The sequence below is a fragment of the Styela clava genome, chromosome 9 (assembly GCF_964204865.1).
Source record: "Styela clava chromosome 9, kaStyClav1.hap1.2, whole genome shotgun sequence".
Taxonomy (NCBI): domain Eukaryota; kingdom Metazoa; phylum Chordata; class Ascidiacea; order Stolidobranchia; family Styelidae; genus Styela; species Styela clava.
Window position 1 is genome coordinate 11073158 of NC_135258.1, and position 25854 is coordinate 11099011.

General features: G+C 33.2%; 1 protein-coding gene and 1 long non-coding RNA gene across 2 annotated transcripts in view; both read left to right on the forward strand.

Annotated features, from left to right (window-relative positions):
- The window catches only part of LOC120338946 (uncharacterized), a 59875-nt gene that overhangs the window by 29101 nt on the left and 4920 nt on the right, over positions 1-25854 (forward strand). The window lies entirely within an intron of this gene.
- Positions 6301-13545, forward strand: LOC120338941 (uncharacterized). Its single transcript, XM_039406966.2, has 4 exons — positions 6301-7242; positions 8126-8307; positions 8687-8843; positions 11213-13545. The coding sequence occupies exons 1-4, from the start codon at positions 6360-6362 to the stop codon at positions 12076-12078; spliced, it is 2088 nt and encodes a 695-aa protein (XP_039262900.2). The 5' UTR covers positions 6301-6359; the 3' UTR covers positions 12079-13545.

The following is a 25854-nucleotide window of genomic DNA, read 5'->3' on the forward strand; positions in this document are numbered from 1 at the left end:
CGCCAATTTTGATAATAACGACACACCTATTTTTGAACTAGAAAAACAACGATTCCGACCGGAACTTGACGACTCTGACCCCGCTGAAGTAGTAATTTACCCCTGTGCGGTCTGACGTGAGGATTATCTCAAGATTTCCAGGGTTAATCTTTTGTAGACATTTACGCTGTGGTCGCTATTGTCATCTGACACAATTAGGATAAAGCAGAGCTTACGTTGGATCACGGCTTCAACACTTTTGACTTTTATAATTTCACCGATTTTTTGTGACGTGAGTGCCGTCCAGTACTTGATAATTGAATTGACCATTTTAGGCCCATTACCGGTCTTGTTTTTTATCGAGTGTAGGGCATAAATGGGTTAAATTTTGAGGCCGCTTCACTCCTGTTACGAAACCTGTTATAAAGATGTTTATTGAAATCAATTACTGATAAAATACGATGAATAACAGTTTTTTTTCAAGTCAAAATTTCCGATTGTTTTCGACATTTTGACAGGCGATTCAAGGATACTGTGAGGATGGTAATTCTTGACAAAAAAATTTGAATTTTTCAGTTTAAGCTTGGTATGGTGCGGTTTTTGTGGACAACTTTTAAAGCCTATAAATCTCTCCTAAATCCGAAAATATGACATTCGTGATAATTTGTAATATAAATCTGAGGCCTTACGTGTGGCCTTAACACGCATAAGTCGTGAGAGTATAAATTTTTTGGTACGCTGCGAGCGTTAATTTTATGGACAAAATAGAAAGAAAAAGTCTGTAGCAAGAAAAAATGTTACTCTGATATATAGGTAGTAAGTAGATTGTTATTTTTTTGAAATATAAAATGGCGTTCTTTTTCTTCATTTCACACATATACGACATAAAATTGTCATGCCTTTTGCTATTTTCGTGTGTCTGTTGGGTAATAAAAGGCTCGAATGTTTGTCAGAATGCCAGATTGACAGAAGCCTTCCCGGATAAACTCTGGCCTATAGGTTTTGAGTTAATCCGCGTAATTTTTCAATTAATTCATCTCCATTTCCAGTACAAATACATAGGGTGTCAAGTACCAATCTTGTTAATCAGTCTTGTGTAAAGAGATTAATTTATACATTACGGTTTTTGTCATTAGGGATTCAGGTTTAGAAGGAGGGCGAGGACTTACTTTACCGAGGTTGGATTCCGCGGTTTTGGTTGGAGTTCAGCCTGCTACAGATGAGTATTACTGACAGGATTGAATATCGAAGATGCATCATTACCTTCTGGAATTTTATATTAATAGTTTAATTTTCCTTAATTTTGACCCTGGTGTCTGTCTAACTATGTGAATCTTGGCGTCATTTATTCCTTTGGGAATATGCAAATATTATTAATTATGCTTTATAAATAATTGAGAAAATTTAAGAGTATTTTATTGTATTTTATTCAAAATGGATATTTTTTGACCAAACTTTCACAAGTTTGCTGCAATACAGGTAAAATCATTGAAATCAAGGATTAAGAAGAAGTTAAAATTCGCAAATGCGAGTTATTCTCCTTGTTTTTTGAATTGTAAACACTGCATAATTTATATAAAATATAGAAAAAGTTTTTACTTTATCTATATTGAACACAACGCAATCTCTCATTTATTTTCACCCAAATTGCTAAAAATATTACATTTTAAAAATTCTTAGTTTTTATATAATTATATTAATATTACATATTCAGCCCAAATTTCTGAGCAAATTGAAACATTATGTCGAATTCAGAAAACGATTTTAAAAAATACGTATGCAGAAAAGTCTGCCATTTTACTATTACAGAGATCCTAATACTTTCTACAATTCTATGTTTGAGGGACAAGTTATCTAATAGGTAAATAATTAGTTCGTAACCCCTCGTTTGACCTAATATTTAGTTCATCAGTGAAACCATATTCATTTGGGATATCTATGTGTCGGTGACGAAATACATCGTCGCGAATAACGACTTATTAATATGATTGGGTCAAAGTAACAATTTAGCATCATTTACAAAACAACATCGCTGTTGGAAAAATAACTAATTGTTTCAATATTTTACAGTAATAAAATGTATGTATTTTTAAAATTCTGCCAAACTTGGTAGGGAGATAAAGCACACTTTTGTGACATTTTTATAAGCTGCCCATATTTAATTTGCATATGTCATAATAAACTTTTTTTAAATAAATTTTATATTATATTACCTATTTATATGATGTGCACTCAAAACTAGGCTCTACACAAGAATTCATTGCTGGGTAATAAGTAATATGGTTTGGAAGGGCCGGAATCTTACCGGTTCGGCGTTACCCACTCTGTTTTATACACTCTGAGTGAGGTGGTGATCATGAGATGTAAGTCGAACGCTGAAATTTATTAAACGGAGAGGAAAGCCGATAAAAATCAGTCCGTGTCACGCAAAACTCAAGTAATTCTGCATCAAGTGTGTTAAAAGTCACTCAACTTTTAATTTTACTGTGAAAAGTTACTTTACTGGTATTTTTGTTTAATCAAGTGCAGTAAATCAATGTTGTTACTACACGATATGTGAAAAATTCACTACTCTAATTTCAATCGATTGTACAAGGTTATAAGGGCGTCGTCAGGATGGGATTACACAAATAAATTATAGCAGTACAGAAACTTGTATTAAAATCAATAACACTGGATGACAAGTGTTTGAAAATACTATGAAAAACTACGCAAGAAATATTGAAATTTTAATATCACTTAAAAACATAAAATGTCTTGTAACCAGAATACTCAAATCGGTTATGTCATATGAATAAGATATTGTCATATTCAATTTATAATCACTATTTACTATTGTGACTCAATTACTGTAACAACTTGTACGTTAGCGTTGTGCGAAAATAGATTTTAGTTGTAACAAGCTTGATTGAAGTTCAATTCAAATTTGGGTTAGTTTAGTATGCTTAATTCGTAAAGTGGACCATATATGGGCGGGGATAACATACCAAACAATTTCTTATCGTAGAAAGACCTAAAGAGAAAACCCCATTTAGGGTTCATTTCTTCTTTTATACTACTTTGCTTAAAAGGTAATCCTTAGTTACGAAACCGCAAGCACTTTGAACTGAAGTGAATTAGCATTGAACCAAATAACTCATTTGAATTTTGTTCGAGGTATAATGGAAATTTGCGGGACTTGATTTACTCTAGGGGTAGTTGGTAGGTTGGTCGTAAACAATCATTGCTTTCGTCTATTGATTTTAGCCGCGTGGAAATTTAATAAATTACCACGGCGAAAGTGGTTATAAAAATTTATTTCACAAATGGTGACGAAATTCTAAATTTGTTGGCAGTAATATAAATTTAAGGATCCTTTATATTTTTTTTGCGATTGTCAACAAGAACAGACAGTTGTTTTCCAACAATGGTATATAGAGAATACAACGTTTTCGGAGTTTTCAACAGAACACAAACCTAAACTAAGCATCTCTGTAGTACCGAAATCAGATAAGAAAAAATGCGAAATTTGAACTGTTTTTATTTATTTATTATACCCCAATTCTGTGCGGAAGGGAATCGGATTTTAAAAATAGTGCGTTTATATTTTTCAGAGTCTTTTTACCTGTAAACGTAATCGGTGACGGTAGTAGATGAAAAATTAGACGATTTAAAGTCGATGGTATTTCGATTTTAAAATAGTTCGTTTTAGAAATGAATGGAGTTTACATCTGATGCACTGATCTTTTCGTTGTCAGACAGTCGGCGAATCAATTTTTATATTACGTAGTGACAATTCAAATAAAATAACGCCAAAACGCCATTGAACGGTAATCATTTATTTAATAGCCATAGAGAGCGTGACAGCTATTGTACCAAGATGGATCGTATTCATCAACGAATACATATTGTTTGTCAATTGTCTTTTCAACGTTTTGTGTATTAGAGTTTGAACAAAAGAAACTGTATTATGCGTCGCTAGTTCAAAGAGCTAGAATATGACAGTCAAATGAAACTACTTATTAGTCCTATTATTCCTGGCCGCGTATGAATTGTATTTGAAACGCACAAAACAGGGGTATGCAGGTCATGCATGACATGGCAAAATTTTTTCATGAAGTATATTATACTTGATTTAGGGCCGCAATACCATGCCAATATTGGGTTAAATATAAATAAAATGTTTGGTTGCTTTATATATCGTAATTTCATTGAATACTTTTAATAATAGTAATAAACGTTTTTAATATTAGCAAAAAATACCGAAATATAAAATGTCATTTTTATAAATTGCTAATTGATATTTGGCGTAAACTTGTGCGGATTATTTTAGTAGCAAGCGTTTTGGGATAATTTAGGTAACTTTAAAATTTTTGTGTTTCCAGTTTACTAAAAGGTTGGTTGTTTTGATGCATATACCAAATCATAAACATGCTTACAGTCAATATTGCCAGAACTCAAAACCGCCTGGATTTGAGGGTCTGATTCTGATACAGCTCATGATGGTTTACCCTATTCAAATAATTGGATAGTCTTATCTTCCCTGTTTCCTACTTTGAATCAACTAAACAATTGAAATCGCGTCTGGTTCGTGCTTGAAGTTTTGTACATTAGTAGTTCCATTTAACAAGACTGTCGTTGCTTTCTGCGTAAGCTGAAGACAAATTCCCTCTCCCCGAGAATAACGTAATTTGACCACGCTTATTAGCAAACTTGTTTAGTTGGTCTCAAACAACGTTAACTTTGAACGATTAAAAATAAATTATTCAGTTGCAAACTCGTTTCTTCCACACAATTCTTCAATGTGAGATTAAATTGTCTAATCAGTTTTTAAAAATCCGAATGAACGTCACTAATTTCGTCATCGTGGGCCTTATATCACTACATCGTAAAAAAGTAAAGTTACAAGCAAAAGCCAAAACCTTTGACCACGAAAAAACCACAAACACGTAAATGCAACTGAAAAGAGATTAAATTGGATATCTAATACCAATTACACAGTGATGACAGTAATCAATGATATATTTTTATTGCAATATGATTGTCGCGAGCGTGTATATAAAGTACGACGGTTGAAACTGAATCCATTTCAAATCTAGTTTTGTGCATAATATTAAGTAGCAAGTTTTATTCAAACAATTGACTTGGCTAACTTGTTCACCATTTATTCGAAGTTTTACTGAAGTTCATTCTAAAAATGAAATAACAGCATTATTCGTTTGACATATTTATTCTATTGCATTTATATAATGACGTATAATTGCAGTGGCATAGCAAGTTAAATACGAAATGGCAAAAATTGGAACCAGGGTCAATTTGAACATATTGCAGAGAGGACATCACTTATGTGCAAGGAGTAGATCACTAAAACTTTTAGGTGCAATCATACACAAAAAATGACACACAGAAAAGCAACTAAGCAATTTATGGGTTTTGTTTTTGATGTGTCACCCTGTATATTTGATATAATTAAACCCTGTCTATTTTTCTGACATCTCCCGTCATGCATCTATATCAGTTTTTTATAGCATCTTTTATATAGAACGTTAGCTGTAGCATAGAGGTCGAGCGCATGTTTTCATATTAACACAAGACACAAAACTGAATTGGCGGACCATTTAGTATATGTCATTGATAAGTTATATAGATTGAGCATATTGATCAATATCAACTCGTCAAACCATATATCTCAAATACGCAATTTATTTTACTATTTTTCTCACTTTTGTCAGTAAATGTCGAGGTGGTGTAAAGATAAAACACGAAACCGAGTCACAACAATTTTAACGCGAGTTTTCCTAATTATACGGTCATTTTATTCAATTAGCAATAGGTCGATATTTACGAAAAACAGAAAAATACACTTTATGTTGGCTTTTAACAACCATAAGAAGGACCGTATCATTTGATCATCAAATCAAAAATGTTGAGCAGTTCGCAACTTTCTCCTATATATATTATGTTTCACTCTATGTCTGCGGAATTAGTTTACTAAATACTCGCTGTTGTTGTGTATATGCGTTAGCACATTCATAAACTCAATTCTACAGCAAAATGATATAAAACACCGTGATGTCATTCTTCATAAGGTATGTGTGTTGTCCCAATCATATCCACCAAAAATATTACTATTAAAAAATCTTTCTCTAATAACTTCAGTTTAGATTGTGCGAATGTTGTAAATGTATAAATATTATTGTTTTACTTCTCTATTCCCATAAATGACAAACATTTTCTTTATCTCAAAAATCTTAACGCTGGATATTTTATTATTTCCGGTTCGAATTAGTAAATGTTTGTCTTTTTACCTATTCTACTATTTTTGTATTTCAATGCAGGTAATAAATTAAGTACACATTCTGTTCTACACTGTGAAACTGAGGTCATAATATGCTTCAAATATGTTTTTAAAAGTGATTTATAATCAGATGGGCTATAGAAATACCTTTTCCTTGTTACTTTTAATCTTCATGCTGGAATTAGTAAAGCCAGGATTTTCAAATACAGTAACCCACAACTTAACTCAGGGGACAACAAATGCTAACAACCGCACCCCATCGTTCATCACAAAATCAACATCAAATGTCGTCGAGTCATTGCCGGAAACAATCTTCATCAGCTTTCGTCCAATTTCTGGGAATAACATCTCAAACAGTGTCTACAATTGCAGCGAAGAAGCCGGCCCTTCGGAGATGACTGGCGCTGCAAAAGTCATTGTGGTATTCATCTTAGTAATCGTCGTATTCGTGACAATATTCGGCAACGCATTGGTGATTTCAGCTGTCTTGGTGTTTCATGAACTTCAGACTATAACAAATATGTTCGTTGGAAGTTTAGCATGTGCTGATCTTATTATGGGTGCAGTGGTTCTTCCGTTAGGAATTCCATATGTAATCAACGGAAAATGGGGTCTTGGAATACTATTCTGTAGAATATGGGTATCAATTGATGTATTAACCGTAACAGCAAGCATAGAAACGCTTTGTGTTATAGCTCTGGATAGATATTTTGCTATAACAAAGCCGTTTACTTACACAACATACGTAACCCGAACTAGAGCCAGATTTATCATTGCGGTAATATGGATAACTTCGGCAAGTATTGCGTTTATTCCTATCCAACTTGGTTGGTGGAAGAAAGATTCAGAGAAAGCGAATTGCTGCTACAACAACGCTGAATGTTGTGACTTTATAACAAATGAAACGTATGCTCTTGTGTCATCAGCTATCTCGTTCTACATTCCTCTCATTATAATGGTCTTTAGCTACTCCATTGTGTTCAAAGGTATTTATTTTTTATTTTTAATAACTTTTATATTAGTCAGAGTTCTTTCTGATTGCATATCGTGCCCAATATATTACACTCTGAATGATAAGTCCAGATTCATACATTCCTAATACCTGTCTCCAGTAAAGCAGCTGGATCTTTGCGCTGATACTTATAAATTGCAGACACTGTCCATGACTATGATATATTTATGGAACACAACGAATCCCTGCCTGCTATACGGCGAAACCCCAACCAAGGGTTGTATAAACGGGGTTCGGGAACCCTGCTGAGTTTGACCTTAGTGCGCCTTCGTTAAAAGACACGCGTGGCGTATGGCAAGTGGGGCCCCTCGGGCTGACATTCTTTGTTATATATAATATTGTTTGCGATTATTACATAGACAAAATTGGGACCTCCTGAAGTAAGCGCACCAAGATTGCGCACAACCTGAATTCAGGTTGTGTACCAGGTTAGAGTTCAAGTTATGCGACATCTTGGTGCGCATACTTCAGGAGTACCCAAAATTGTATTTTATATATATAATGTATTATAAAAATTGCAGACAGTTAATGCTTAATTGTACTAGAATCGATTTCACTTCATTCAATTCCTTTCAGTAGTGAACAAAGAAATTTGTTCCGTGGTTATGACGCTTATGTTTGATTAAAACATATTCAAGGTCACGGGCACGCAGTCAAAAGCCATCTCAAGTTCAATCATTTACTTAGGTATTGAGCCGGACAAATATTGTTTATATATTATACACACTTGTCTATGAAGATTAAATCTGTCATACATTGGTCCTCAATAACTTGTCGTACAAATTGTCTTTAAGAAAAAGATACAAATGTTTTAGATTTGAAGATTTATTTTTTGTTTTTAATTTTTTTTTCTTTAGAGGCAATTCGACATGCGTCTCAAATCGATGACCAAACCGGTATATTTCGTCGAGCCTCCATGCCAGGCACGAATCGTCCACTGTGGAACAAACAACAAAGAAGAACCGTCTTCACAATGGGATATATCATGGGAATATTCGTTGTTTGCTGGCTTCCGTTTTTTATCATGAATTTAACTCAGGTTTGCTGCACTTTCTTCTTTTTTGTCTGTTTTCGTCATTTTATACTTTTGCAATTATCACTTTTTTGCCTTTTCTCATGAACATTATTAAAAAAAAAACAATCACGTTTTCATCTCTTTATGGCATTGTATTTTGAATTCTAAATTCTATTGCAATATTTTTTACAATATTTTTGCGATGATCCGTTGTTTTGTGATTTGTTGGAAATTATTTTCGCGTTTCCTAATTTTGTAGATAGAACTCATTTTGCATGCTTATTTCTGGCAATTACTCCCGTAATTAACAGCACTACTACTGTATATATGGGTAGGAATATATCATTATTCGTTAATACATAAAAAAAGATGTTTTAAATAAACTTAACAATTTTTTTTTCAGGCATTTTGTCCTGACAACTGTATTCCAGTCGGGTGGTTTACAACATTCAATTGGTTGGGATACGCAAATAGCTTTTTCAATCCATTTATATACTGTCATAACAACCAATTCAGACGAGCATTTGGAAGACTCTTAACTTGTTTGCCATGTTCGGAAGGTAAAAGCACTTTTGTGTTTTTAGCTGATATTGTACATTGCGATAAAAAAAAATATCAGATATTTTGGTGTGTCATCTGAGTTCTGCCGATATTTGAACCAGTAGAACTAATAATCCTTTAGAGTTTAGACAATGTCTCGCGCATAAGACGTTACTGGTTGCTTTTCTACCTTTAGTTTTTTTTACTTTTACGTTCTTGTAAACCCTCATAACTTATGTGTTTTAGGCGTTTTCAAACTTAATTTACCTTAGTATTCAATCTTTTAGTAACACCAAACACTGCGTTACTAAAAACTAGAAAGTAGTACTTCAACTTTGCATAATGGTACTTATATTATGCGTGGAAACAAGTTTTAAAATTTATATTAACATGACATTTGACCTTCATATTAGGTAATCGGGGTGCTCTCATCAGAAAAATAAAATTAGTTGAATTTTGATGTTACTTGCGACTTTTATAACCCATACGTGGTTGAGAAGGAATTGAGAAATTGAAAGAAATTAAAAAATCTGAGACTAATTTTGTATGAAATTTGCTCAAAGCAAGGTTCCTCACACTCACTTAGAAGACTCACTTTTTATTGAAGCTCGGAACCAATGCTTGGAACTCATTTTTTATCAAAATTTTTTAAATTAACATTTTGGGTCTCGAACCTCAAAAATAATTTGTTTTGAAATATGCCACCTTTGAAAAACCAATTTACGTTGTTTTCGCCGCAAAAAAATGGGGTGATGCGTATAATGGGGTCAAAAGTCAATCCTGTGCATATGTGGCGTTGAAAAGATAAAAAGGAAAATGATAAAAACACTGTCCCTTGTTTATACTACAGTCACAAACGACACGCTACAAAAATCGCAGGGATATATTTAATGGTATGGTGGCACAAATATGCATGAAGTGCGTCATCGTATTTTTAGTGCGAAAGTATATTACATAGAACGTATATGATGTGCAATCAGGCAAGTTTTCCGTTAAAAACGTACTTATTTGTTAAAATTCGATTCATCTAAAACTTTAGCAACATAGAAATCACGTGTATATTATTAATCATTCTTGACAGCGATGAAGTTCTGTTTCACAGACACGGTATAGTTTGAAAAATTTTCTTATTGGCTTGAACTTCTGTCCGAATTCTAGCTAGACTGTCTAATTCAGTGAAAAAAATCAAAGCATAACATATTTAATAATAAACTTGAATTTCGTTTATATATTATAATCTTTGATTCTTAGACCCACATATTACTTCTTCTTGTACTACCAATGTACACTTATTGAAGGTGAACTTAATATCCTGAAATTGCTAGTTTCCGGTGAAACTGTCATTCGTATATTCCCGAGACATAGCACTAAAGCAAAACCCATTTACCAGTGCCAAGCATAGAGTATTTTACGTCAATCACATCAAACCAATGTTTTTCAGTATTCCCGGAGTCAAAGGTCATTGAGAAATGTCACAAAATGGTTTGCTATAAACTCATATCCTTCGTCAATTTTAAACAAAAAGTATCAACGGATTATCTCGTCAGTCATTACAATTCGCTCTCTAGTCACCGTGAAAATTCCTACGGGGCTTCTTCCTCCGACGTCTGTCATGGCTCTTGAGACAAGATGATCACCGTTTATGATAGTCTCTTTAATATTAGGATTAAACTACATGATCAATAGAATTTCACTATCAATCAATGAGTTCCACAAGTTGACGTCCGATTTTTTATCATCATATTGACCTTTTTTTAACATAAACAGGTTTTGTTACCAAATAAACCAATTTTTATGAAATACTTAATATTTCTAATAAATATTTTTCATAGTGTACCCCAATTGTCCATTAAAGTTGGGAGTTGCCCAATCAGGTGATCGGAAGCATCGGTCAGTAAATTCGAAACCCATAGATGACCTTTTGCAGATATGTCGTTACTGGAAAATATTTTTTCGGGTTTTTTATGCTATTTTAAGAATCAAGTAGCGTAGCTGTAACTGTCTCTCGGTTGGCAATCATAATTTTTATTGACATTATTGGGAACTGTAGTTTGACTCATAGCATTGCACTTATATTGCATTATCTAGGTACTTGAAATACGTGATTTGAAAAAATAAAACAAATCATGCTTTGTGAACTTCAATTCTAAGTGTTAAAATAGCTATTTATAGTAAGTTGAATAAAATGGATGACATACTCGGTCATAAGGATGCAAACCTGAAAATTGTTTACACTGGTTTTTGTGTCTTATAAAACTCGATGTGTGTATTGATATAGTTGTAATGTCAGGTATAAATCATATAATATTTTGCTGAAACTATCACTATATTCTTGATTCGCTTTTTTTTCATCGGGTAAAACATTCACACTCAAGTTTCTCGATTTCAGGTTTTGAAAGAACAAAAAGGGCATCTCTATCTGACTCATTTCCTCGATATAAAGATACCACACGTGAAAGTACTTTGTACATGTTGACAACATTCTTTCTAAGTGGAGGGTCATCCCGAAAAAAGAGTCGAAAAAGTACAACTAGTACGTCCGGTATACTTAAAAGAGATTCTAGCATTTACAGTCGGTCCCCTACAAGATCACCGATTCGCCACCCACGATTTCGACTTGGTTCAGAAGAGATTGACGTCCATGGCTTCGAATCAGCGAATAATAACAATGAAGGCGATGCAGAGAGTGAATATAAATTATATTTAAACACAGACGAGGCTTTACATGATAGTCATGACAGCCCAACATCACCTCACAGTAGTAGAAATTCGTTTCAAAATCACACGGACGGTAAATCCGGGAATGGTGAAATATCAATTGTGCCATGCCACACGTATGAAAAAGACTGCTTGTCTGATATATCTGAAAGTGAAGCGGGAGACAGTGAATCTGCTTTGTTGTATCCTTCGCGCAGATATAGTGATTTTGGACGAAGTAACTCTTTGCAATATTGGGGAAACGACGATACAAATCACCAACCGTTTAAAAATGGGGTGGGGAGGTTAGGAAAACGGACAAGAAGGTCAAAGAGTCTTTTTCCCGCTCCTCCCCATGAAAATATAGATAACAAACCGCCAAAAACGAAAAACAATGTAGTACACGACCCATTACCTCAAATTGTCATATCGCCAGATTCTGATAAAGACTATACAGAGAACGGCGTCATAAATTCGAATATTCCTCAACATTCGACGAAAGAATCAGTAACTTCAACTGAACAATCCGAATCCGATACAGACAAAGCGTTAGTATAATCCTGTTACTATTACACCAACATTTTTTTATTATTTATTGCAAAAACGACATTTTCTTTTAAGTATTTGTATTTTTTATTATAAACAAATCTGGACAAATATTTTATTTAGAGGAGTCCAGAGAAAACTCACAATCACCAACATTCCAAAAATCGGCAGGTTATTTTGTAAAAAAAATTATTTTAACTTCGTATATCTACAATAATAGTGTAATAAAATGTCAGCCAACTGTAAAAAAAATCAGCAACTTACTTGTAAGTTAAAGTAAATACACCCAAGAGTATCAAGCTCTACATGCGAAGTCCAATCACTGAATATTTATGTTCAACCTTCTTGACTAATTATTACTATTACCGTATCATTAAAACAACCAAGTAATCCTTGTCGAATTACTGAAATTTTGAAAATTACGTTTTGTAGTCACAATATTTACCGAATGAATGTAAATAAATTTTACAACTAATCGGAAAGCGGTATAGATACCAAAAAATCGATTTCGTATTGTTATCAGACATAACGGAAATCTTAATATACGTCAAATTCATTCCTATTTACAGTTATTAAATTATTTGCACTGCTTATTTTTGGGTGAAAACACGTATTTGTGGTACCGTGAACAAATTTATCGATCTGGGATACTCAGAAACGCCCGATTTAACAATATTCTTATAGCTTAACCAAATATACATAATCGTTAAAATATTTGACTACAAAAATCAATGAAATAGCCAATATGGGTATGTTTTTCTTCTCAAATTTTAATGAGGTGTTTCACATGTCCGAATAAGCATTTACACAAGCAGCATTTTTACACGTAGGGGTTACTGGTTTTGATCGGCATCTTTTAAAAATAGTCTATTCTAGGAAACTATAAGAAAAGACACGAGCTTATTTAAACATCTCTTGAAATACTAATCTTGATGGCTTCTGTATGGACATGTTTGAATAGCTGAATAATCGCGACTGTTATGCACATTTTTTTCAAACGCTGTCTTTGGATAACCTAAATAGAATTATATGGCCACGTTTCATGGCCCAAATATCTATGGAAACGCTTTGATGAACTTCGTTCATTTTTTCTCACTTTATAGAAGTTCAATGCTTAAATATTACAAACATTAAAATTTATAAACAGTAATGATATTTATATGAGACAATTTTGTAAATTCCGAAGTCGTCAGCATAGTAAACCATCATACCTTCAAATGCCATGATGAAATTTTTACATGAAGTTTTAGAATACTTTTCGTTTTTAATACAAATTAAATTTAACTGATTATTCCTGTTTTTCCCATGAAGTGAAAACAATATAAAAAAACGTATAATTGACATTAGTCCGATTTTTTTTCTGTAACTCATGTCGCACACCTCAAACATATTGCTTATTTTTTATTATTTCTTTTTTTTTACTGATTAGTATCTTTTCATATAGCATGTCAGCTTAAATTTTGATTTTTCGTGTGTTTAAGTTATGTTAACAAATATAATACATTCATATAAATACGGTATAACCGGAAATTTACTAAATTCAAGGCAAGGTACAACTTTGCGTTATATAATACGAATTAAATCAAACAAAAGTCTTTTTGCAAAATTTCAACTTTCGGTTGCTGCCAAAAGTTGCCAGTCAGGCAGAGGAACTAGAATTGAAGCATCATAAATTACAAAAAATAAAATCAGGACAAATTAGTTTTTGTTATCATTTTCATAACATTACATATGTTTTGATATGCCAAATAAAAGTTAGAAGCTACCAGAAGTTAGCATTCTAGCCACCAAGTTACCACCCTAAAAAGTACACAAAACCATAACAAGTCTATGAATAATAATGCATCAAGTTGCGATCTATATAATCGAGTTTTTTCGGGTGTTGACAATGGCAAATGGTACTTTATTTTTGAACCTAATTCTTCAAGATACATACTTGAATTACTTACACTATAAACACGTGCAAATGAGGTAGTATCAGTCGTTGATCTTCATTTGATCTTTACTATGTCTACTAATATTTAACTGCAATAATATATTACTAATAGATGTTCCTATTTCTATTTTATATTTTTCTTAAAATTAATTTGAAAATCTACTGTATAATAATGACTTTATGTTGTTTCTGTTTTACTTTATCTTTACATTTTGTCAAACTGCACAATTTATACCGATTATTCTTCAAACTTTTAGTTGTGAACCCGTGCAGGCATAACTTTATAAATTGAACAGTAAAAAAATTCTTTGGTTTTAAATCACAATCAACAAATTTGAAGACATAATCCACGTGATAAGCTGCACCTTATTAATTTTGACAAGCAGATATAGAAAACATTTAAATATTTGCCTTTTTAATGTGTATGTAGCCTCTTTTTCAAAAAACCCCAGATTCGGACATTTTTTATATCATTTTTTGGAAATTAAAGTTTTTTTTTAGAATTTCATTGGCATACGTCTTAATTTAAACAATTTTGATCTTAAATTTGCAAGTATAGTTTGTGTTGAAAAATTAGTTTAAAGGTGCTTTATTACTTTTTCCGTCAAATTAAAAATTGTTTTTCAATCACTTTATTTTGATAGTTCATTGTAACTCAGTTACAACTATTGTCAGATCTTGAGTTACGTTATATTTACCTCTTTTTGATAGCAATAAATAAAACGAAAAGACTAATCCTTCATTTATCAAAAACTTCAATGTGGAATTGTTTGCCCAAAGGAATGCTTGATTGTGGAACACTTGAATGTGTCTGCGCTTGAATAAAAAATAAACATTGGGAAACGATAATTTGTGTTTCAAAGAGGTAAACAGCTTCCTTAGCTGTGGCTAAAATTGTGCATTGCACAATAGAATAAATCTTAGATGACAACTAAAATGTTAGGTGCATTCGCAGCTGCTTACGTTAGCGGGTTAACGCGGTATCTCAATTATTCGAGTTAATAAAATTACGGACGAAGGGGAAAATGGCGACTTCGCGATACGTGAAATTACTAATCTAATTCCAAACGAAATACAATTGAATTTCAGGAAAGTTCCAGCGATTGTGATTTCACCACGGTAACAGAAAATTGACCCTATGTTGAATAAACTTTCAGATCAATTTGCATGAGAACGGTAAAATCCAAACGACCACTTCACGTCACCACTTCATGGTCAAGTGGGCTTTTTAATAACATACAACAGTGTAAAATTATGTAGAATTTTTGTGTATATTCACAAACTAGACGCAGAAAGATTTATAAAAGGGAACAAAGACTGCATACTTCCACTTCATGTATAATCCAAACTTGAAAGACCAAACATAATTGACGCTAACACTGAAAAGAAGAAGATGTAGACTCAAATCAAATGTGTTCAGCCAATATTTTACATATTAAAAGAGGTACTTTTTGAGTCGTCGCTTACTGCTTTGAGCAACATGCTCGAAATATCCGGATTTTTCATTATAGAACAAAAGAAAGTACACAAACGTGTTAAAAACCCGTTCCTTGAAAGAAAAGACACGTGCTTCTGTTACGTTATCCTCAAACGCTTGACGTCAAAAAGTCGTCCACATTGTTTATTTTGTTCCTATAGACTCAAGGAAAATTTGAACAATGATGGTGTTCAGTTAAATATTCCTCAATGGAAACGTGAAATGTTTTTGTGCGAGCTTTTTTGTCAATGTAAACTTTGTACTTGATTGATGTGTGATACAATGTGTTTATGACAGTATATTACATAGGCATATGTCGTATTTCAGAGGGGATGAATCCTTGCAAAACACTAGATAATTGCAGAAAAAAAAATTATTTTCGCGGTATTGTTTTTTCTGAATTGCCATATACTTTGTAAAAAATAACTCTTTGCATTCCAGGTAATCGCATGCTATCAACGATGAATAACACAATTGATACGGTCGCTAAGCAAATAACTTCCTATTAGGCTATATGGGTTTTCGCAGGTTTGTAGCCCAACCGAGTCTCGAAGTAAGAAGGTATGTGCGCACATATAGACGGGCAAGTAGCATCCATCTGTAACAACTGGCGTAATGAAATCGCAAATATTAGATTTTATAATTTTATACCGGTTCAATTTCGGGTATAATAACAATATTATGTGCGTAAAAACAAGTAAAAAAGAAAGACAACGTATCCATTGGCTAGAAATATTCACAACCTAATAGTTACCACAAAAATAAAAATAAAACGGCAAATCATTTCTCCGTCTGTATGATCGGTCAGCTAAGCTTGAATATATCTAACTATGAGTTTACTTAGTTGGATATAAAGAAAACTTAATGTCATCAACCACTTAAAGCGATGTATTTCGTTGACGTCAAATAGAACCATTTCATCGTACAACGGTCATAGTGTTTGTCTAACGCAGGGGTCACCAAACTTTTCTGACCGCGGGCCGGGTATGACTCAAACTGTGTTGAAACGGGCCGGATGAATATTCTTGTCAATGCAATATAATAAATTTGGGAACAAAAGTTGGGAAATCCATTCAACAATACATCTTCTACATTTCTGAAGACTTGATTCAAATTCTATCTATATCGCAATCAGGAACATCCTAGGAAAACAAATATGAAAGATTTCAATATCTAAACAACTATCCTGAGTTTAGCTGGTATCAAAACGTTTCTGTCGTGAATTAGGAATTTTCAAAATCCGCATTTTCGCGCCAAAAAATGTACGCATCATGTCTGCTAAGTACCGTTATGCAGTGTTAGAAAACCGCTCATAAAAACGACTACGGACTGCTTGCTGTAGCTTAGAATTCCATGAAATTTTGACATAATTTAGATAAAATAAACATCTATTATCTGGTATTTGATTTTTTTCATTAGCGCATAAATTTCCCAACATTCGACGCTTCCCAAAATTACGCTCCAGTTATATGTAGTGCAAATTAATGATATTGTCTATGGACACCAATAACTTTTATATATATGTACGTGTGAATTTCCTTCCTAATTTGATACTTACCAATTTTTATGAAGTTTGCACAATCAGAACATCGTTAAATAGTACTCACAATGAACCACTGTCAAACTATCATGCACAAAAACTCCAGCGTTTATTTGTGACGATCTTTCGGCGGTGTCAATGACCGTTGCCAGAATAAAATCCAGAAATAGTCTCAATATTCCATAGATGTGACGCACATCGAAATATTAGTGAATAATATGTGTTCTTTTTTCCTATTTATTACAATTCTTATCAAAAAGTAATACAATCCTTATGGAAAAAATTGGCCTGTCGGGTGGTACTAAAGTTCCGATATTTCCGTTATTACTTGACCGTTTTTTATAAACTTGGTATTGTTTTCTATTTTCACTCAGATCTATCCACTGACGCAGTTTTTATTTATATCGGAGTTAGTGTGACTTGTGAAATTGGAGCAGTACGCGAGGGATTACAGTACTGTTAGCGCAAAATGCACATTCGATGTTTATTTTAGCACAAGAAACGTAAACAGTTTCGTCGAAAGCACGCGCTACGAGTGTACAAGTGCATTTTTCTCAGAAAACGTTGCGTACCGGTAAAGAATTTTAGCTTATTATGTCACAGCTATTCCTAGACTAATTTTTCCTTACTACTATTAAAACTACAACTCCTAAGGACGCAAATGATGATTGACTTATTTGATTCATACTTAAATTTCCGAAACACAACCAAAAACTAACGAATAGCATTTAAAGTCGCAAAAACGAAATATTGTTTACAACCACGACTGAAAATCTATCAGGGTGAAAAAAGTGTCCGAGCGGAAGCGAAAAGACCTATTAATACGTCACGTTTTTGCATCTTGCTGATTGGCCAATGTTACGAATTAAACAAGGAAGACGATGCACGGGAAAATCTCCCTTGGAAACATATTTAGCAATTTTTGCGTGTTATTGCGGGCCGGATCCGGCCCGCGGGCCGTAGTTTGGTGACCCCTGGTCTAACGTATCAAAAACATGTTTGGTATTACGATTTATTCATAATATACCTTGAAATATATCTAGGGTCACATGGGAATGACTAATCCATATCGATGTGTAATGTTGAATATTAACACTTTTCTAAAACCCAAGATAGTTACAAAATTAGTATCAATTATATTACAACATTGTGGTAAGGATTATGCGTTTACATATGTGTGATTTCAAAATGTATGGTTCTGCGTTCAAAAATGATGCTCAAAATTAATAATGTCAAACATTTCCCCAAATTCGTCTCAACTTTTGCTAGGACATCGCGATATCGCAAACATGCGCCGCCAGATGGTGTGAAAGTGTCATAATCTACAAAATATTTCATCTTCTGCAGCTTCATAATTGTACTGTTTATCGGCCAGCATCACGATACCCGCCTTTTTGCATGAGCAAATCTGTACCGAAACAGAGCCATTGCAGAATTGTGTTTACTCCATTGAAATCTTCTGTTGTTAAAATGCTGTTATATTTTGAATAAAGTCTATAACATGTCAAGTTGATGATGTGATGAAGTCTATAACATGTCAAGTTAACATTCACACCTTTCACCAAATACTGGAGAGACTTCGTTGAGGAAAACATATGTTAATGATGACATATAAACTGAAGTTTGAAGCGTTATTCTCTACCCTACAAGATACTTAGTTTGTTGCTAACATAACATTTCGTAAATGTATCGCGCAAAAGTTTTTATTTTGCATTCCGGGTGGTGTATGATATATTTACGTGACATTTATAACTTTTAGATAACTGTTTGATCTGTCTCGATAAATATGAAAGTGATGCATTATTAGCTGGCTTTATTAGTTCATAGTAGAGAATAAACTAAACACAAATGAAGGTTTTTCAATTGAAAATGAGTTGAAGGGTATTTTCAAGGCTCTTGTCTATCACCTAGTGCATTTTTATTCACAAAGAAATCCCAAATTTCTACAACTTCAGTATATTTAGAAACTACGCCTCATTGCGGTTTTTTTTTTTTTGTGGTAAAATGACAGAAACGGAAATCGACAAAATTAAACTTCAATCGGCATATTTTATTATAATCATGAACACTCATCATGAACATGGATTATAACTGCGACCAATGCTGCCCTTATATACATTTCTATTGCTCTATTAAAAACAATGAAGGTTATTTTTGCCCATATGTTACTCTTATATTCCAAACATGAACCTCATCAACAAAACCTCGCTTCGCCTTAGGCAAAAGATTTATTATTGCTTGTAATTGCCCCAGATTCTTTCGGCTGATCGCTTTGCAGTTGATTTAATAATTCATTCAACTTCAAACCAGTCTTTATTTTACAATAATTTATTTAATTGTATGGACTTCCTTCGTGATCTCACGCATTATGATCAATTCACTCAATCAGTCAAATCTCGTACTTAAGATCATAAATTTGCATCCAGAGATGCATTGAGATAAACAAAAGTCTTGATGTGTTCTTGTGTTTGGGACAATTGTTGAACTTTAACCTTCAGGTGCTTCCCGTTCCAGAAAGCAAGCATCAACGAAGGTTGGTTATCCTTACTCGGCGAATATTATTTAAATGCATACTTCTCATTTATAAGTTGTAATAATAACGATATCAAATTCATAATAGATTTTTTACAATATAAATTCACCACTTAAAACTTCCACTTAGGGCAACCAATAAAACAAATACCATGGTTTAGGGTGTAGACGATATGTTAATCGTTGGTTTAGACCTAAGCTATACAATAACATATAATTTGTCTCGTAGACTTTCAATTAGGATTGCTGGGGTTTGAATTTTGAACTTCTCCTTTTTATTATCGATTGTTACATCAATATTAGGCCAAATTTAGCTTTCCCGACGCCCGACATTTATCGAGTTATTCATGTTTCAAATTATGGCAACTATCATATTGTGAAACACATATCGATTGCAAGCTTCATTTGAATCATTAATGATTTATATGATATATATATGATACAACTATATTTTAAAAATGGGTAAATATTTTATACTGACAGTTTATCGATATTGCAACTCGTCAGTATTGGTGATATCAAATACTCACCAATGCCTTAATTCACAAAAATGTTTGAATAAGCTACCAAATGAATCTGTTGAAATTAAATTAGTTTAAATTAGAATAAGCGGTATCATCTGCGGTTGCTTGCTAGTCTCATACCGGTACCCTTCCCCTATTGGTTGAGTGCTCGGGATCTTGCTTTGAGCAAGCTTATATAAAGCTTGCAAGTACGTATTAACAACATATATTCATTGATTTATGTCATCAATGCAAGTATTGAGGCCACAAATCATGTTACATAAGTTATGTTGTTATCATCCAATCTCACAAATTTATAAACAAAAAATCTGGTTTTCTGCTTAAAAAAGCAAAATATGGTAGGTGATTCTAAACCCAGTTCCACGTGTAAACTATTAAGTTCTGTTACATATTCATAGAAGTTTAAAAAATATGATACCAATAACAAGCACAAAATATCACAATCTTGTTTCTCAATTATTCTAACGTACAGATATTTTAGTTTCCGAACATATGCTAGGTGATCGGATCCACCTAGCCTAAAAGCAAAATTGCATTTTGTAATTAGATCCATCCATTGGCAATATAGCAAAATGACTGTAAAGCTTAATTGAAATTCATAGTAATTGTTTTAAAGATTTTTTGAACACAGATGTAAAAACAACAGGATTCAAATGCACAAATGGTCCCAGGCTACGACAGGATGATGTCAATCGACAAAACTGTCCATTTGGAATGGAGAATATTAAAAAGTTATTACCGAATAACTCCTTTTAAAGGTCGAAATGGAATTTCCGGCGCTAAATATCATGACGTCATCATGGTGACCACTTAGAGAAACTCTAAGTTATGAATGAGTCGACGCAGCTCCCAAAATAAAAATACGTTCACGCATCATGAAGAAGTCAACATGTCTTCCAGTTATGGATAAATATTACATTACAAATAACTCGTTCTCGATATAAAGCTTATTGCATTTATATAAATATTAAATATATATATTCAAGGAATTACGGTAACATCGAAGTTGTTCGTACCGTGTGCTACGGTAAGGCAATACGTAGATGCCACAGGTAACCAAGTCAGACTGTAAGAGATTTAAAATATGTTTTCTTGCAACAAGTCGGAGTTTAACGATTAGTTTCTATCACTGATTAGATGAAGATTTTTGTTGAAGTTGGCGTGAATGTTTATTGTCGTGGTTAGTAGCATGCTTAAGCTGAAATAGTCAGAAGCAGCAACAATTTTCAGCTTTGGAAAGTTATTCAAACCTATGCCTTAATTATTCTCATTTGTTTGATTAGACTGTGTTAGGAAATTCGCACATTTAGAAAGTATTAGGTAAAATGATTGCTCAGACTGCCAAGGAGCCCAATAAAAACGATGAAATCTGTACAGAAGTTCGTTGCTACGAACCAATGGTTATCCGAGGGTACGTAGAACATTTTGTAATTTTGAGGAAGCCTACCGGTATAACTTACTGTTCATGTATCTGTGCATTGCCCATACCCATGCCCATATTGGAATATGTTACATTCCTATCACTGTGAATATTATTTAAACCGAATATAATACCAAGTAAAAATAAAACAATTCCAGTCTGATATCCACAAGACGGTTTGTACAGCTCTGTTCGCAGTACGCATAAACTAACTACACTGTCTTCAGATTGCTAGTTGCCACTCAAGCAGTCAGATTTCACAGCGTATTGGCTAAATGTAGTTGCCATATTTTCTACCAGCATATCCAAACAAATAATCGGAAATAAATAAATCAACAAAACTATATAAAGTATGCGATAATCAGAATAATTTCATTTTGAAGTAGTTCAATATAAATGAAAATCGTCAATGGTAGAAAAGAGATGACACAACCTTAAAACGATTAAATTAATGGTCTAGTCTAGTTTCACCAATCGGACAGTAGCGTTTTACTCTCTGGGCGTTTGTCAAAAGTCCAATTTAAAACGATATAAAACGAGCCAAGAATGCAATTACATTATAGACAAAAAAGAAATTTAAAAGCCAGGAACTTGTTTTCATCCGAGTTTGATGAACATACATCATGTTTCAGTTTCCGTTTTTCTAATTTGATTACCACAAAGAGGGTTAGGCAGTTGGCTACTTATCGATTACCATGCGTTTGGCAGGGTTTTTAGTAGTCGAAACGATTGTTCTGGACATGCGATTTTTAGAGGGTTCTCTCAGACTTACCCTTTGTATCTTATATGTTAGATTAACCTTCATTTGAAACTCATAAGAGTAGAGAGAAATGCCACAATGCCGAGTACGCTGTTATCCGGACAGGTAGAAAAAGAATAAAATGTAATCGCTATCTCTGGAGTTCAGTGAATTTCTAAACTCTTCGTCAAGATAACGAGACCTCTCACTTACATTGGAATTCAATGTTTGATTCATCTTTATTTAAAACATCGTGGTGTTTGGTGTTCCATTACATTTTGAGTTCATTTTGAAGATGTTTTTTTCGTTCAACAAATTAGTGATGTAATTGAATTGTTGATGTTGTGAAATGATTTTATAATGCATGCAATGTTTTTGCATCCCAAGAACTGCAATTTTGGAAAAGATGATTTTCGCTACCTAAGCGCTCAATATGTTAAAAGCTTCTCAATTAATTTGATATAAAAGCTAAAAATAATATTATAGATACTGGACGGCGCCGAATTCAGACGGTAACTCCATTAATATTAATAATTAATGTTCATTGAATAAAAACAAACATGTTATCACGTAAAACCATGATTTATCGATATCAATATTTACACCATATGTTGAATTTTATTCAGTTATGTTTTTTCTATTACCAAAGAGTCGGAACATAAACGGCTGATGATTATAAAATGCTTATAGAATTTACGTTCATTGCTTCGGAACGAGTTGGAGAATTAAGGGATAGTTAAACGTACATATGAATGGAATGCTTAGTAAATAAGGAAACGTTCTGCCCAGTGCATCGAATAAAAACTAAGTCGAATTAGTTCAGATCTAAATCTCTTTAAAAAGTTTAAAAAATATTCAGTTTGAAATATGTTGAATATTGCCATTTTGGAGTCAGTTGTTTGTTGGTGTTATAATTAGTGTCAAGCATATCAAAAAAAAAATTGAAGCATTTGTGAATGAGGCATACATGAAAGTCCATCTGGATTGTAAGTGAGTCGACCTGACTCTGGCACGCAAAATTTTGAATAGCAGACTGGATAAAAATTGGAACCATCGCTTAAATAAGACGTGTGTTTGAAGGTTGAGGATTTGGTTTCAACGTTGGGTTGCAGTGTTATAAAAACTTGTCAGCGAGATGTCGCAAGCTCCATTAAATTAAAAAAACACAAACGATTAAATTCGGCCCTACTGTAGGATATATTAAACGGGAATACAAGAATATATGCCAAACCGGGTTTAAACAACAAGTTAATATTTTCAACACTGTTTCAGAGTTAACCTTTTCATGTCGGTTCGGGAAACAAATCAGCTAAACGGGGCCGGAATCAGTCAAACGAGTTAATTATGAGTTTATATTTACAGTTAACAAGGAAATAAATGGTTGGGTTTTGTTTTTGTTATAATCCCAACAGGATATGTATAGAAAATCGTGTAAAATCTAGATGAATTTTGCAGTTATTGTGTGTAGAATTTTATTAAATAATTTTTTCGAAATAGAATAAAACCATAATGGTAGTTATAATTGAATAAATCATGTACGATTTTTCACTAAATAAATAGCAATGGTGTTCTAAATGTTGTACTTAAGTCTATATATTTACGCCTGTTTTGGGTCGAATTACACAAATATTAAAAGTAAACTATTGCATTGTTTGAAAACAAATTTGAAAGAAGTATATCAATACAAACCATAATGCCTGCGGAAATTAGTCAGTTACACTCATAAGGCCCTGTCTATTTTAATTCTTTGTGTTTGTTTCTTCATTCCATTGTACTGTGTGGATGTTTTCGTTAGTTTTGTTCACAAACGATATGATATACAGATGGCTGTTTTGATATTGTCAGTAGTGACTGTGGAAAAACAGGAAATATTCTGTTTACATCCTTGTTTTCATTAATTAATCCAATTTTGTGAGGCGCGGTATTCACCGTCGCTTAATTGTTTTCCATACGGTAGTTTGCGACCGATCCAAATTTGCGTTTTGGGATATAACCTCCGCGTTTTCTGGTTCAAGTCAGATGCTGCAATTTAGTGAGTCTTGTGTGCATAAAGTTGCAGAGACCTTCCATTAAGGAAGTTATAGAACTAACAGTTTTTACCGATTTCTTTAGATTTACTCGCAGTTGCTATGTGGGAAATCCAGGCAATTATTTTTACAACAAGTTAAATGTTTCTTCAACACTTGCCAAATATTTAGTTATTCATTAGTGATTTTATTGGTAAAAAATATTAAATATTAAATGTTGTTTTAAATTATTGTATAAATACAGTTATTTGTTTTATTATTTTAAAACGATGTGCTGAACAATAACGAATAATTAGCAATTTTTGCGTTGTTGGAAAATCGATATGCAGAAAAGAGCACATTAAATGAGCGATGTACCATACGTTTTTTTAGTTTATTGAAACTCTCTGTAAATCGTATTTCAGCAGCAAAAACGCTTATTCAGTGGAAAGCAAATTAATGTTTCAAGATTATATATGCATATATATGCAAAATTTGTGGTAAGAATAATATTTTCATCATCTGTTTTACTAGAATTTCTGCTGCTTATGCGAAGAAGATATACAGATATATTTACAAAATCTTAGCTCTTGGCGATTCGTGATTCAATTGTTCACATCACACGTATATCGCTACATATTGTTTAACAGTAAATCTAAGTTAAATATTGCAGTCACATTGTCGCAACTCGCGGTGACTAAAATTTCTTTTTCGAAGAAAATTGGTTTATTAAACAACAAGCAGAGAAATTGCAAAAGTTAATGATGAAAAGATGTTCATATGGATATTTTTTTAATATTCTCAAAACACTTGCGCATTGCTCACCTTGGCCGAAAACTGTGTTAAATCATTTTACTATTGGATTATCGGTGATTATTGATTTTAGGCATTCGCTATTGATTAGCACATTTGCATGAGTTTGTAATTGTTAATGTCCGCTTTAATGTGAAAGACGAAGGTTTTGATAAATTACCCGTTCTAGCAGACGATTTTTTTCCATAGATGTGATAAACTTCAGCTGGATTTCCGTTTTTATTTATTTTTTTTTTCAAGACTGTTTTGGGATGCTCCAGCTAAAGTTTGAGAATTTATCCAGTCTTGGAGAAGTTTTTCAAATATTTTTCTACGTTGGAAATTTTCCCAACGGCAGTCATTTTTTTTGTTATTTTGTGCTGTATTAGTTTTGAATATTCACGAAAGCGTGTACGAGCGTTACGTTTTGCCCCGAATATAAATGTAGCTATCCTCCATTCCTCCGAATCTATCTGAGTCATTGCATGTGTAAACAATAGGTATATGTAATGTTGTTAGTTATATTTACCTAATTTTTTCAACTCATCAGCGTTTACTTCATTGATACAAATAAACTGGTTCGGATTGTATCCGGGAAATACCGACCCCTCGTACCTGTAAACGTACCCCTATGGCCTCGGTGTTCTTAAAGTAGGATTTGAAGCAGAAATCGCCAGCAGTGGAAATTCTTCTTTAAACTTGGTGCGTCACGAATATGTTTCAACGTCGAAAAACTGAAACCTTGATTTGGGCCTATTGTCAAATGTTGCTTTCAGACCATGCGTATTCTGAGATTCGTTGAAATTAATTACTTTAAAAAAG